The sequence below is a fragment of the Hirundo rustica genome, chromosome Z (assembly GCF_015227805.2).
Source record: "Hirundo rustica isolate bHirRus1 chromosome Z, bHirRus1.pri.v3, whole genome shotgun sequence".
Lineage (NCBI taxonomy): Eukaryota > Metazoa > Chordata > Aves > Passeriformes > Hirundinidae > Hirundo > Hirundo rustica.
Genome location: NC_053488.1, coordinates 28,345,660 through 28,360,063, shown reverse-complemented (window position 1 = coordinate 28,360,063; position 14,404 = coordinate 28,345,660). Strand labels below are relative to the sequence as shown.

Genomic DNA, 14,404 nt, shown 5'->3' with positions numbered 1-14,404 from the left:
GTTGATTTACCTTTTTAATTTATAGATCAGCATTTTTGAAGAGAAAGAAGCCAGTCCCAAAAGTGACCTGACTGAGAGTTTAAATAACATAGAAATATCCATCGATCTGATTAGAGGTCACCAGCTGTAGCTCAGGAAACATCCAACATCCCCATTTAATAACCACTTTTTTCAACTGTTCTTGATGTAATTGTTTAGCTTTTTATTGTTTCATTGTTCTTGTTAGTTAAATTCAATAATAAACATTATTATTGCTAATTAGAGTTCTTGCTGGGGAGAAATTACTGCAATTTTAAATTAATTGCCGTACCCCTGTGCTAGATACTCAGATAAATCTAACTATTTTAAATAATTGATTCACTAATATTCAATTTCTTAATGAAGTTTTCAAAAAGTTATGTAAAAAAATGTTCTATATAATATAAGGACCGAAGTTAAAATGAGTTGTCTAGGTTCAGTAAAAGAGTAGAAAAGATTATAGCATCAAAGTGAAATGACTCATGCTATTACATTTGTAGGACACTTATTCTCTTTTTAGAAGTCAGTAATATGATTTCAGCTGTATTAGAGAGGGGATGAAACAAAACTATAATTTTCTTTCCCCATGCACCATTCAACCACAAACCAGCCAGATAAAATTGATTGTATAGACTTAAAATATTTGTACTGATCACATATTTTGAACTTAAACAGGATTTTTTTGCTATCCTTGTTTAGGTAGTCTGATTTATGGCAGTTCTGATACAACTCCATAACAGTATCCTTTTTACTCCTGACATGCTAAATCTAGCTTTTTGTTCTCCTCACATTTCCATTCTTTCTGACAGTCTTTTACAAGGTGGCATGTACCTTTATTGAAGTCATCTGACATAATTACATTCTTATTATTGTCCTTTATTACAATGAAACAAATTGAGATATGTATGTAATCAGACTTATCTCCACAAGTACACTAGTTCAAGACCCAAGATTGACCAAAAATTATAAGTATTCTGTTCTGTCATTTGTTATGCAAGTAGAACATATTTGACATCTTCCTCTCCATCCAATCATTCAATTTGAAGATCTTAAAATACAGACAATAGAAGCATCTTGAGCAAAATGGTGTTTGGGGGACATTCATTGTGTTGGACTCTGGCTACTCTTTATGGGACACTAGACAGCATCCTCAGGAGGGGAGGAGGAAAGCAGACGAGAAGGCACTGTGGCCGTTCAAACTGCAGCTGAATCAGGGGAATAACCCCTGCCAGGAGCAGCTACCTCTGTACAGAAGAAGAAATCCAAAACCATATCAGCTTGCTTTGTGAGGGATGAAGAGGAAGCAGGACCCTCAACATAAGAGGAAGAAGTAGGGCCAGAGATAATTACCCAATCCCCGCCCCACAGTGAGCTGCAAGACAGGGAAATATTTCAACCACCAGACAGGAGAGCCCCTGTTGATCTGTCTGCTCCAACGCTGGGATCGTGTGGCAAAGCCAAGCAGCTAGGATCCCTGTCACAGAATTTGGGCAATGACTGGGGACTGGGAAGAGAACGGAAACTCTCAGCCTCTGGAAGGGATTTCTGTCAAGTGGGAGGGAGAGATATTTTTTCAAGGAAGACCTAATACAAAAAAGGGTGTTCACTGCTGTGATTAAAAAAACACTTCATGAAGATAAGTGCCCAAAACCAGTAAGGTGCAGAAAGCTCCCATGACTTTATGTCCTCTCTCTACCAGTCTGAAAAAAACTAAGAGCTGGGACAAAACAAATTTGGGAGATAGATCATCCATGTTGCACTGCTCTTTTTCTTTTTTTCTTTTCTTTTTCTTTCCCTAGGCTGCTAAGCTCAACTGTGTTTGGCACTGTTCCCCTAGGTTGGCTTGGTCCCATGTGGCTGACTCCAACACCAGTGCCACTTGGCTTGGCTCAGCTGGGATTTTGAGCTCTGCATGGCTGTTTCCTCTCTGCCAGAGCCAGGAGTGTTCACACCACTCGGCTCAAAAGAACAGGGAAGAGACCAGGGGTGATGCAGCAGGGCTGAGTCCCCCAGGATGATCCTGACACCTTCTTGGCTAGGGATAGCCAAGATGGTGCACTTCACCTTTCTGATCCTTGGCTTTTCCTGCTGAAACCATATCCCCATTGATACGTGTGTGGTATGCAGTAAACTATGTCATCACACCCATACAGCATTAAAAACTCCATCCCCTTTCCCTGTAACCAGGACATTGACATGTGTGCTGTGACCCAGCAGATCAAGCAGGTAAACCCCTGTGGTATGGTGCATGATGGTAAAAAAATCACAGGGGGCTCTGGCAGATTGATTGCATCACGCTCACCCAAACCTGCAAAGGCAAGCACTTCATGCTTACAAATAGCAGCACAACCACTGGATGGCTGGAGACGTACCCTGTGCAGCCCCGGGAGAAGTGAGTTTGACAATGGGACTAATTTCATAAACAGCCTCATAGACATCTGGGCCAGAGAGCATGGTATTGAGTGAGTGCCCTGCCCAAACGAAACCTCCATATGTTGTAGAAGTAAATAAAGTCCCTGTGGTCCATATCGGGAAGGTATTGGGGAAAACTGTCTGGATTAGTCCTGCCTCGAGCAAAGGTAAACTCATCTGTGAGACTGATTTTGCTCAAGGACACAGGTGTACTTGGTGGGTAACACCAAGGAACCAGTTGTGTATTTGATAAGAGCATTCAACTCTGTTCAAGGTAAATGGTGGTAATTTCCATTAAAAGTGGTGGTAATTTTCCTGTAAAGTTAAGCAAAGTCATATGGAAAGATGACAAAGTAATGCAAATGACATTAGAGTTTCTAACAAATTTAAGAAATGTAAGGTCGTGTAAGGCACCCTTTGTCTCACAGACTTGCATATCTTTAAAATACTGAGAGCAAAAAGGAAGTGTTTCTTGATCCCAAATTAATTTGATTAGTGAAAACCTTCATTAAAAATAGAATAAAAGCCTTCAGTCTTATTGTTTAAGTAAAACCTAATACAAACCTTTACTTTGGTACATCTAAGTTTCTTCCAAAGGATAAATGCTTAAAAATAGCTATTGTAGGAAGGTCAGAAAGTTGTATGTGCTGTGCTCTACCTCATCAAACAGAACAAGCAGCAATTTAAATACCTGTAACAAATTCTAGTGTACAAAAGAAAATGCTGGCTGACACGTGTCATTCATTGTATTCAGTTACTTTATTTTCACTATCCAAATGCAAAAGAAACACACAGTTAAGTTTCAGGTATGGATACACAGTTTTCTAAAAATATCCCTTTCATGCTCTCTTCAATAAACCATGTGTTCAAATGTTTACATTTCAATCATAAGTAGCAGGTATCTTTACCTCCCTGCTCCCTACCACCAAACGACTTTTTCTACTTTAATATAAAGTACTGTAAACCTCTTACTCATAAAGAAACATTCAGAACAAAACTTCTTAGTCAAAGACCTTTTCAGAATTGTTGTCTGGCATGGCACAATTTTTAGTAGTTTATTTTGGTATAGTATTTACTGAAAGTTTGTCAGCCAGGTTAGGTGTCTGTGAATATTTCAGACTTAAGGCAGACAATACACAGTATAGAAATGTATTAGCACATATTTGTCATGGTATGGCATTTTCAGTAGACATCAGTTTTTCATAATTCATTGTGCATTTCACATTTCAGAAACCTTCTCCCATGCTGAACATCATCCTTCTTCCTTAATCTTGTTCTTCTACACCTCTGCTTTTGCTCTCAGAACGCTAACCTTTTTTGTTTGTTCGTTTGTGATTACATTGTGTTTGTGATCCTGCATTCCTGAAAAGCTTGCTTTCTTTACACAAGAGTTAAATTTGTTTCTTCATACTTAACAGAGTAACATCTTTTCCCATACATTTCAAGGCAGCTGGTCAGCATCTCAACTAAATGCAACAAAAAACTTAATTTGGGGGGAAAAATGTAATTCTTACATATATTTTCATAGTTGTATTCATCAGCACTTTTAATAACAATTATCTCAACCATGGAACCTTTTAACCAGTACTAGGACTTGACAAGAACATGGCTTTCTTTTCCTGAAAATTCGTTTCTCCTCTCGCTTACCACATGACTGTTCCAAGTTTGTGGAATACTGTATGGAATATATTTAAAAACTAACTTTGAAACTTAACATATTTATACTGATAGACAACAAACCAATACTACACAACACAATACTTGATTGCAGAGATTCTATAAGATACATTGTGCACTTATTAAAAAAATCTTTCACTTCAAATATAAGTGCAAAGCAATAGTTAAAATTTTAATTCTACACTGTAGTAGCAGTCATGTATACATAAACCAGTACTTTTTCTACCAACAAAACCAAACAGCATTTCGGGTAGCATAATGATTACACTAAAGTATGACAAATGCAATGCCGACAGGAGACAGTTGCTAAAACAAAGTACTTAGTCTATTAATATAAAAGCCATGTAAAAATATGACATTATTAATGCTACTGTAGATCTGAGAGCTTTCAAAATACAAAATACAGTGTTTTTTGGTGTTGTTCTTGTTTTGGTTTTTTTTAAGGTTACATAATTGGCAGTAGCAAAGTTAGCAAAATCACTACATTTACATCCTCAACAGCTGTTTGAGAAAGCCACCGGGTCTGCTCTGGGACCTAAATATTGACACTGCAGATGACTATATATCCCCCGAGTCCTAAGCACTACTTGGTCCTATTCTCCCAGCTAAGAACATTCATCTCAAATGATCAAGTCCTCCGCAGAGGCCTCTGGTTGTTAAAAAACATTATCACTGACCAACAGCACACAATTACACTGCAGTGTAACGATATGGCTTTCTCTAAAAATGATATAGTATTTAAGTAAAAAAAAAAAAAAAAAAAAAAAAACAAACACAAGTCCACAAGACGCTTAAAAATCATTCTTGAGTTCACCACTACATTTATGCAATCAAATAGACTATATAATTAGTCACACTGTGGTAGAACAAGAAAAAGACCTTGAATTCACTTGAAAAATTAGCAGACTGGAAGATTTCTTCATTGCATTACACAAACTTCCCTGAGATTTTTACATAAATTATGTATAGTCTACTACGTATTTGAAACCAGTGAGCTACTGTCACACACTGCAAATTTTACATAATTCCTGCATATGTTATCCAGCTAAAATGCTGTCTTGATGCTTTAAAGCTTTATCTCCTTTGTTACAAAAAAAAACATGTACACATAACAGACTACAAATGCAAAGACATTTTTTGCACAAAATTTCAAATCCTCAAAGCAATGTATAGAAATAGAGAAAACGTTAAGTTGAACAAAGCACTTCAAAGTTCTTTGCAGCTTAAAAACGGACTGTGCAATTAGTTTGAAAAATCATCTATGCAAATTCTTGGTGAAATAATAACAGAAATAGTCTTAAACATAATGGGCAGAGAAAAGGCTGATGCTGGTCTCCCTATTTAGCACTCTGTCATACTACAAAATAGTAATTTTTTAGGAGTGATTGTGGGAGAGAAACATCATAGTGGTACAAAATACTCCCATACTGGCACTATGTTACACTAAGTGAGGATCGTTTGGTTTGTTTTTGTTTGGATTTTTTTGTTATTTTTTTTTTAAAGTTGACGTTCTTCAACTTCTGATAAGATCGATGCAGTTTATATTAATAACAAATATTAAGGAGGTTCCACAGTGAAAGTAACCTCTGTTTCACTAACTCACTGCCACAAATTTTAAAAATGAACACTTCATTTTAAATATAAATCTGGATGTCAGGTCAATTTCCCAAGCTATATATCCCCTTAAATGAACTTCTCTCAGCAGAAGTCCAAGAAGAACAAGCATTTTACTTTGCAAACAATAGTGCTTAAGTAAAAACAAACAAACAAACAAGATTATTTGAACTAAAAATAAACAAACCCTGCACTTACACTGCTTTGAGATATGAGATTATCCCCAAGTTTTATGCCTCAAGGCAAAACTGAAGCGTTCTCTTGTCCAAAAATTTTTGTTACTTATTTCAAAAGCTGAATTATACAGCATTCATGTAGCTCTGATCTGCTTCCAGTTCGCAGTAACTGGAATCATATCTTTGCCCTCCTCTGAGTGTGGAGCAATTGCACTTGTAACTCCTCCTTCCAAATAGTCTCATGTTGGGTATTACCACAGAAAGAAATACTCTTGAACCACTTCAATACAGAACAGGCTTGATGTTGTTGTGACTGGCCATATCATATTGAGTTGTAAGTATTCTATTTCTGTGCTCGAAGGAAGATATTAAGATGATCATCTTAACAGTAAAGTGAGGAATTGTGAAAGTGAGGGCATTTTCTAGATTTTTAATCCTGCTTTGAAAGTTCTAATTCCTAGATACAGCATGAAAACTACAAAGATGGAAAGGAAAAAAAGAGCAGCATTTAAAAGCAGTATGTTTAGCTTTTCCTTATTTAAACTGAAGACACTGCTTTGTGTAAAACGAATTCACTTCTATGTGTTATCACTGTATCTTCAATTCTATAAAAGCAATCTAATAGTCAACAAGGGAAGAGTAAGAAAAAAAAAAATTTGTTTTTTCATTTTTAAATTAAATTTTTGCATGGATTAGTAAACTTCCTGTATCTCCCAATAAAGCACAATTTGCTCCCTTTCCCTCAATATACTTACAGTACATCACACAGCCTATTACATCTCTTTGGATATACTGCTGGCTGATAACTGATTCAGACAGGCACAGCAAACCACTTCTGTTTTGTTACACAGAGAAGCCAGTTCTGCATCAACAATGAAAAAATCATGAAACTGTATTAACAGACAAAAGTCTTTGTGCAACACACAAAACAAGGTGCCAAATCACAATATACTCAGTGTAAAAGCATTTCTAGAAGTCTTTTCTGGGCATCTTCATTTCCACAAGGAAATACACTGGGTTTTTATCCCTTAGTTTAATCACATTTTAAGTGACCTCTTTTTTGTACTGCCAAGTAAGGCAAATAATGGTGTTGCTGAATGATTACCCATTATTTAATTTAGAAAAAGAATTTCTTTCTCTTAATTTAGAAAAAGAATTTCTTTCCCTATTGAGAATTTCAACATGATCTCATAGTAAAAAATATATCCTGATAAAAAAGCCCTAGCAGAATTCCTCAGTATGCAGATTGTGATAGGATATTTGCCACACAGATTTTACTTCCAGCAAGGATAAGATGTGTGCACATGTAGACATATTAAATATACACAGCTGACCAAGTACATTTTGTTCTGCTTTGCAACTCATCCTCTGAAGGCAGGACAGTTTTCTCATCCACCCATGTTTTCCCTTATATGATCCACTCGCTGAGCAAGATCCCGAAAGGTGGGGCGCTGGGCAACATTATTGTTCCAGCATTCTTTCATGATAGCATAAATCTGTAGAAGACAAAAAGAAAATTGGTATTAGGTAAACAGATAGCATGCATATTTACTTTAAACTGGACTAAAAAACTTCCAGCTTAACTTTATGCTTCCTAACAAAGAGTGCGCCTAAATTCTTGCTATACCCATCAGTTTATCTGCTTGATCCCAGTCACAGAAAGAACCTAGAATAGGTGGCTCTGCAAAAGTTCTTATTATAAAAGATTTTTTTTTGAAGTTAACATGAAAATTCACTCTGTTGTTTTTTGAAACTTTTACAAGATTTATGTTATTTTGCTAAGTTTTCTTTCTTGCTCTTTTTTTTTTGAAAAGTTCAAAAACGCTTTAACATGACAAACACCAGTATGACCAGAACCAGATTTAAGGTTCCCCTGCAAAGTTAACATGTACTTCTCCACATTTGTACATTAAATTCTTAATTATTCCTCACATATAATCAGAAATAAGAAAAAAAAGTTACTGTGCAAACTGAACCAACTTCAAAAGGTATTTCCCCTACAATAGTTACATGGCAACAGTTTTCTTTTTGCCCAGAGATGTACCTGATACCTGGTCTCACAGAACTTGCTAAGCTCTACCTGTACTCTTCTCATTCATTTAATCCAGATTGTCACTACCAATTTCTCATATTTTCAACAGTTTTTCACATGCTGCTTAAGAACAATCTGCAAGCTACCAGGAAAAAAAGTAGAAACTGTTCCTTATCTTTCAGCAAATTTGAAACAGCTGCATTGACTAAGCTGTTTTAGAACCAAGTCTCAAGCAGCTTGTAAGCGGCAAGATAAGTTGCTGTAAGCTACAGGTACCTGGAAGATTTATTATCTGTGATGACTGGCCTTTCAGGATCAAAAGGGGATGAGTACAGTTTCTGACACAGAGACATTTCTACCTTGCTTTGATAGCTGGAGAAATGTCAGACACTGAAACCTTTGGGTTAGTTAAAATACAGTTTCAGTAAAACAGATTATGTATTATATTATACGTATGACATTCAGGTTATCTACAAAAAGCCATTTTTGCAATTCAACAGTTACTACACTGGTACATAAAACGCAAGAAATGTTCTTCAAAGACTTCTCTTTCCATTCTCTACACACTTTTTCTTCCCTCGTGGCTTTCTACCTCACTTGAAGCATTCATTTTCTCCTCTATTAGACCACTTGATCCTGATGTTTTCTCTTCCACCAGTTTTGAATTGGTTATTTCTTGACATATTACCAAGTGTGTTTGTCTTCAAACGGAGGCAGCAATTAATGTGAGCTGGAAGTTACATATGTAAAAAACAACAACCCATAACTGTTTTACTTCCTTTTTTTAATTACTGATTTACTTACACAGCCCAATCAGGTCAATTTGACTGAACCTGGCTTTGTGCACCCTGCTCTGAAGAAAAAAAATGCTACAAGACTTAGAAGTGGTATTAAAGTATTTTTAAAAGCATCTGGGTGGTATAAGTAAAACCAGAAGAACACTGAACTTATTTTTGTGCTCTGAGGACAGCTTTACAGCTACACTTTAGCATCAACAAAATACATGAATACAAATCTGAAGACACTTAACATACAAAATCTGAATCATATACATAACTGTGCCTACAGTCTGCAAATTGAAAATGCTTGGAAGTGAATAATAGACATGATAAACATGAGCCTTCCACACTTGAGAAGGGAACAGTAACAGAAAGGCAATAATCAAGATAAGATCTTTAAATCCTGGAATTAAATGTGAAAAACCTTAGGTAGATATTAAGATATTTTTGCTAAATATTACAGATTTCAGAAGAATCCAAAGTTCACAGCTTTGAATGAGAATCCCTACATAGGATTTACATGGAACAAGTTCTATATACTAATCTTGTTGCCCTAATACATGTATCTTTTTTAAATAAAAATGTGAGTGCCCAAGTACAGCAGCCAGTCATAATAGTCCCACTTCATATATACAGCAAGACTACAGTCTGGGCTCCTGAGCCCGTACAAGCTAAAGAATCAGAAAAAAATACTATTATACTCATCGTGAAACTGCTAAAATAACAACACAGCCATTCCACTTTAATTAATACTGAAGTGGTACAAGCAGAACAAATACAAGTTTTGTATTTGCAGGTACCCACCCTAACTGTGCACCCTTCACACTGTAGTAATATTTTAACACAGTACTTCACCTCATCAGGGCATCCATCTGGTCTTGGCAGCCGTTCATTATTCTTCAAAAGCTCTATCAAATGAAATACAATCATCTGCCCTTGTTTATCATTACCAATCATGCGCATGAATTCCTGAAACAAAAGACCAACTGTAATATAAAATCTTTAGAGGAAAAAAAGATGCTGTGATATTCTTATCAAGAAAAAATTCTTTATAAGCATAATAAGAATAAATTGAATAGTACATAACAATGGTGAAATTATAAATTACACCTCCAGAGAATACATCAAAAATTATTGGGGGGGGGGGGGGGAGGTGCGTGTAAAATGGAATAATGATATAGAATAGAATAAAATGGAATGATACATACACTGTTTAAAGCACTAAGTGAAAAATCTTTAAAAATGTTGATCATCTGATGAAGTGGCTACCCTGGATAAAGAGAAGGATGAGGTTTTCAATTGCTTTTATGCCTGAGACCTCAAAAGCAAGTGCTCCTGGCACACTGCCCAAGTTGAGAAAGGCAGATGGAGGGACTAAGAAAATGAAGACCCTAAGCCCACTGTAGGAGAGGGTCACGTTCATGACCATCTAAGGAACCTGAATGTACAGAAGTCTGTAGGACCTGACAAAATCTATTCAGGGTCCTGAGGGAGCTGGCAGATGACGTTGCTAAGGTAAAGTTTGTGATGGCTGGAAAAAAGGAAAGATAACTCTTATTTTTGAAAAGGGGGAAGTGGAAGACACAATGAACTACAAGCTAGTCAGTCTCACCTCTGCCAGGCAAGATCATGGAGCCAATGTGCTTGCACACCACGCTAAGGGATATAGAAAACAAAGTAACCGGAAACAGACAACATGGCTTTACTAAGGGCACAGATTTTTGCCTGAGAAATCTAGTGACCTTCTATGATGGAGCTATTTGGATTTATGCAAAGTTAACACTGTCCCACTTTGTCTCTAAATGGGAGAGACATGGATTTGAGGGATGGATAACTCAGCGATAAAGAACTGTCTGGAAGGCTGTGCTCAGAGTTGTGGTCAATGGCTCACTGTCCACAGGGAGAGCAGTGACGGGTGCTGTCCCTCAGGGGTCAGTACCAGGGCCGAAACTGTTCAATGTATTTGTGGGTGCCCTGGACTGTGGGAATGAGTGCACCCTCAGCACATCCACCGAGCACAGCCTGTATGGTGCAGCCAACACTCCGCAGGGAAGGGATGCCATCCAGAGGGACCTGGCCAGGCTTGAGAGTGGGATCATGCAAACCTCATGATGTTCAGCAAGGAGAAGCACAAGGTTCTACGCCTGGGTCATGGCAGTCCCGGACACACCTGCCAGTTGGGAGGAGATGTGATTGAAAGCAGCTCCGTGGAGGACTTGGGGGTGATGGTTGACTAAAAACTCAACGTGACCCAGCCATGAGCACTCATAGCCCAGAAAGCCAAACATGTCCTGGGCTGCAGCCAAACCAGAGCAGCCAGCAGGATTGGGGAGGGGATTCTGCCTCTCTGCTCTGCTCAGACCCCACCTGCAGGGCTGCATCCAGCTCTGGGGTCCCAGCACAGGAGGAACATGGATGGACCTGTTGGAGCAAGTCCAGAGAAGAAGGGCATGAGGTTGATAGGAGGACTGGAGCACTTTCCTTATGAATACAGACTGAGGAACTTGGGTCTGTTCTGCCTGGAGAAGAGAAGGCTGTGTGGAGACCTCTCAGCAACTTCCTGGAGGGGGCCTGCAGGGAAGGTGGAAAGGGACTCCTCATAAAGAACTGCAGTGATAGGAAAAGGAGTAAGAGGTACAAAGTGAAAGGAGAGAAACAAAGGTTGGATATTTGGAAGAAATTCTTTACTGTGAGGGTGGTGAGATACTGGAACAAGTTGGCCAGAGAAGCTGTAGCTGCCCCATCCCTGGAAGTGTTCAAGTCTCGGCTAGATTGCACTCTGAGTAACCTCACCTAGTGGGAGGTGTTCCTGCCCATGGCAGTGGGGACTGGGACTAGATGATCTTTAATGTCCCTTCCAACCCATAGCATCCTATGCTTCTGTAATTAATTAGTTTTAAAAGGATGAAACTCACAGCTGATTCTAAATAGCTCTCTGAAACATTAAAATAACTTAATGCTTTGAAAAATGCCAAATAGAAAACAGATTTTATCATGCTGATGTATAAAAAATGGTTAGCAGGACTAATCATAACTACACAGCAGAAAAATTAGTATAATTAAAGACAGCAAAAATGGCTTAGATAAATCTTGCTAAAACCAAAATAAGGCAAAAAGCAGATTAAAACTTCACTCAGACATCAAAAGTAAATGAGGATGTGCTATTAACTGAAATAAATTTCTAAGCATAACATAAAGGACATTTTTTTCCTCCAATACTACAAAATTTCTTTAATGATCCTTGACATGCAAGTGTGAAACACCCATTGGTTGAATGTGCAAATGTCCAAGTTGTGAAAACAATGTATAATTATAAAGACTACGAGAGCTGAACAGACCACTTTGGTTAAATTTACCAAATTACCTTTTCTTGATATATATCAACCTGATGAAGTGGTGAATGCACACATAGAGTTGATTCACTGAAAGAATAGTCCACCTGTGTGCTTGTAACTTACTCTATCGCTTTTCAGAATACTTCTGAAGAACTCTAGGTGTCTGCAACATTCACGTTCTTACGCTGGAAGAGCTGTCCTGATTTCTTCCTTGATACCTCTGATAGCTCATTGTATGGAATTAGTAAGAGATCCACAGAGGCCAGTGCAGAGTTATCCTCCAAGAGCATTTATGTCTATCATCACTATTCAGCTCTCAAAACCACATTTGCCAGGACTGGCACTCTGGCCAAGGGTAAGGCCAGCTCCACTAAATACAGAAGCCTCAACTCTCCTTTGTTATGCCCATGGATACTGCTAGGTGAAAATAAGGTCATGTATCTTATTTTCAACTGGATGAAGATAGCATCTTTCTTCACCCACTGCAAATTTGTATTTAAAGACACCTGTCAACAGTCTGCAAAAAGCCACTCCTTTTCTTTTCTGACCTTTGCTAACTTACTAATGGGTTCTGCTAACAAAATACTTTAAAGTTCCTTATTTAAATTAATTTTATGTGTTTGGCTCAGCCTTAAATTTGGAGCAACCTTAATCATAAAGGTCCATTCCATAGAATGGAATAGTTGCATCTGGGATAACTCTCCACAAAGGATGGGAAAGAACAACTTATAAGAGATTTTAAAATCCTTTTCAAAGAGAAGTTACAGAATGGATAACATACACACAGACTATGAAGTCATTTTCAGATCTTTCCTTCTTATGGCTTGGTACCAGTACTTTTTAGTTACTGCTTCAGACTGGATGCTGTCTCATATACACTAAGGTATCACCACAAAAGGATCAGTAAACATAAGCCTATTGAGGTACATAACAATCTAGAAAATTTAAATAAACAGATTCTCTGAGATTCATTAGCTATATACTTACAGCTGGTGGGCTTTTGCTTTTGTCAATATAGGTGAAGAGCTCATACAAGACCACACCAAAGCTCCACACATCTGAGGCCACAGAAAATTTGCTTTCTGTCAGAGATTCTGGAGCGTACCTGCAACACATAGCACAAGGAAAATTGCTCCCTGCAACATATGTAATTTTGATTCTGAAAACATTTGTTTTAGTAAGACAGATTTCTTTTAGTAAGACAGTGATCTATATTCATTGATATTAGCATGTTCTCACTTCCTTTGGGTACCTTCAATTAGTAACCTCTCCTTTAATAAGAGTTAATTGGTTTTGAAAACCAAATCCATGTTAAACAAACACAGTTAGTGATAGCTATAACCAAGTTTGATTTTTTCCAACAAGGTTGCAGAAACATTTCTTATTCGTAGTGCAAGTAAACAAGAATTTGATTTGATAAGACCTGCAAAGAAAGACAATTATCGCTTTCCATCATTTTCAGTGAGCCTTGAACAGTACTGTATTGCAGGCACTTCTTGAACTAAACTGTACATCTCTACTAACATCTACTAAGATGCCATTTTGTATCATTTATTCTTTAGGTAAACAGAGCCTGAGTCAGAATTAAAATACAGAATAAAATTGCATGTATGGAATGGCATTTTCTCTTGGAGCGTATCCAACAGATCTCAGCTGCAAGACATGAATGACCAGCGTTTAGGGAACTAGAAGGCCTAAAAATTTGAAAGCATCCAGGCAAATGGGCCATTTTAGACTTCCTTTATCTCTGAGTATGTTTTCTGTTGGACACTAATTCCTTTAAGTAAGTATTTTTTTGGGTTTTGTTTTGGGTGTTTTTCTGGGTGTTTAGTTTGGTTTCTGGTTTTTTTTTTAAATACATTGAAAAGTCCTAGATGCTACTCTGTGAAGTGAAATATCATGCATGTAACTTTCACAATGCTGGAAAAATGATGTGGAGCTTGCAAGTAAGAATTCCACAACATGCAAAATGAATTGGCTGAAATGGCAAAACCTGAAAACATGCCATGATTTCACATACCCAAAGACAACTTACCAAAATATAGGACTTTCACCAGGTTCTTTCACTTTGTAGTATTCTTTGTCTTGTGGCAAGACTTTTGTCAATCCAAAATCTCCAATTTTAACTCTGTTCTCATTCTCCACCAAGATATTTCTTGTTGCTAAATCCCGGTGAACATATCTTTTTGTACCCAGATACTCCATGCCCTAGGTGAAGAGGTTACAAACATAACACAAAAATAGTTATTTTTACCACTACATAACTGCACTTTCCCTAAGAATTAATCTCAAAGTTAAAATCAAAACCAGGTTTGTCTTCTCTGAGGAGCTAATTTTTCCAAGTTCAGGGACTTCCCTTAA

General features: G+C 37.4%; 1 protein-coding gene across 1 annotated transcript in view; it reads right to left on the bottom strand.

Annotated features, from left to right (window-relative positions):
- Window positions 1-3,180: 3,180 nt before the first annotated feature.
- JAK2 (Janus kinase 2) overlaps window positions 3,181-14,404 on the bottom strand; it is an 80,198-nt gene continuing 68,974 nt past the window's right edge. Inside the window, exons 22-25 of the mRNA XM_040089856.2 lie at window positions 14,079-14,251; window positions 13,031-13,148; window positions 9,564-9,677; window positions 3,181-7,393 (exon numbers count right to left, since the gene is read on the bottom strand). Of these exons, the coding sequence (XP_039945790.1) occupies window positions 7,286-7,393; window positions 9,564-9,677; window positions 13,031-13,148; window positions 14,079-14,251 (513 nt within the window). The 3' untranslated portion in view covers window positions 3,181-7,285. The remainder of the gene's footprint in view (window positions 7,394-9,563; window positions 9,678-13,030; window positions 13,149-14,078; window positions 14,252-14,404) is intronic.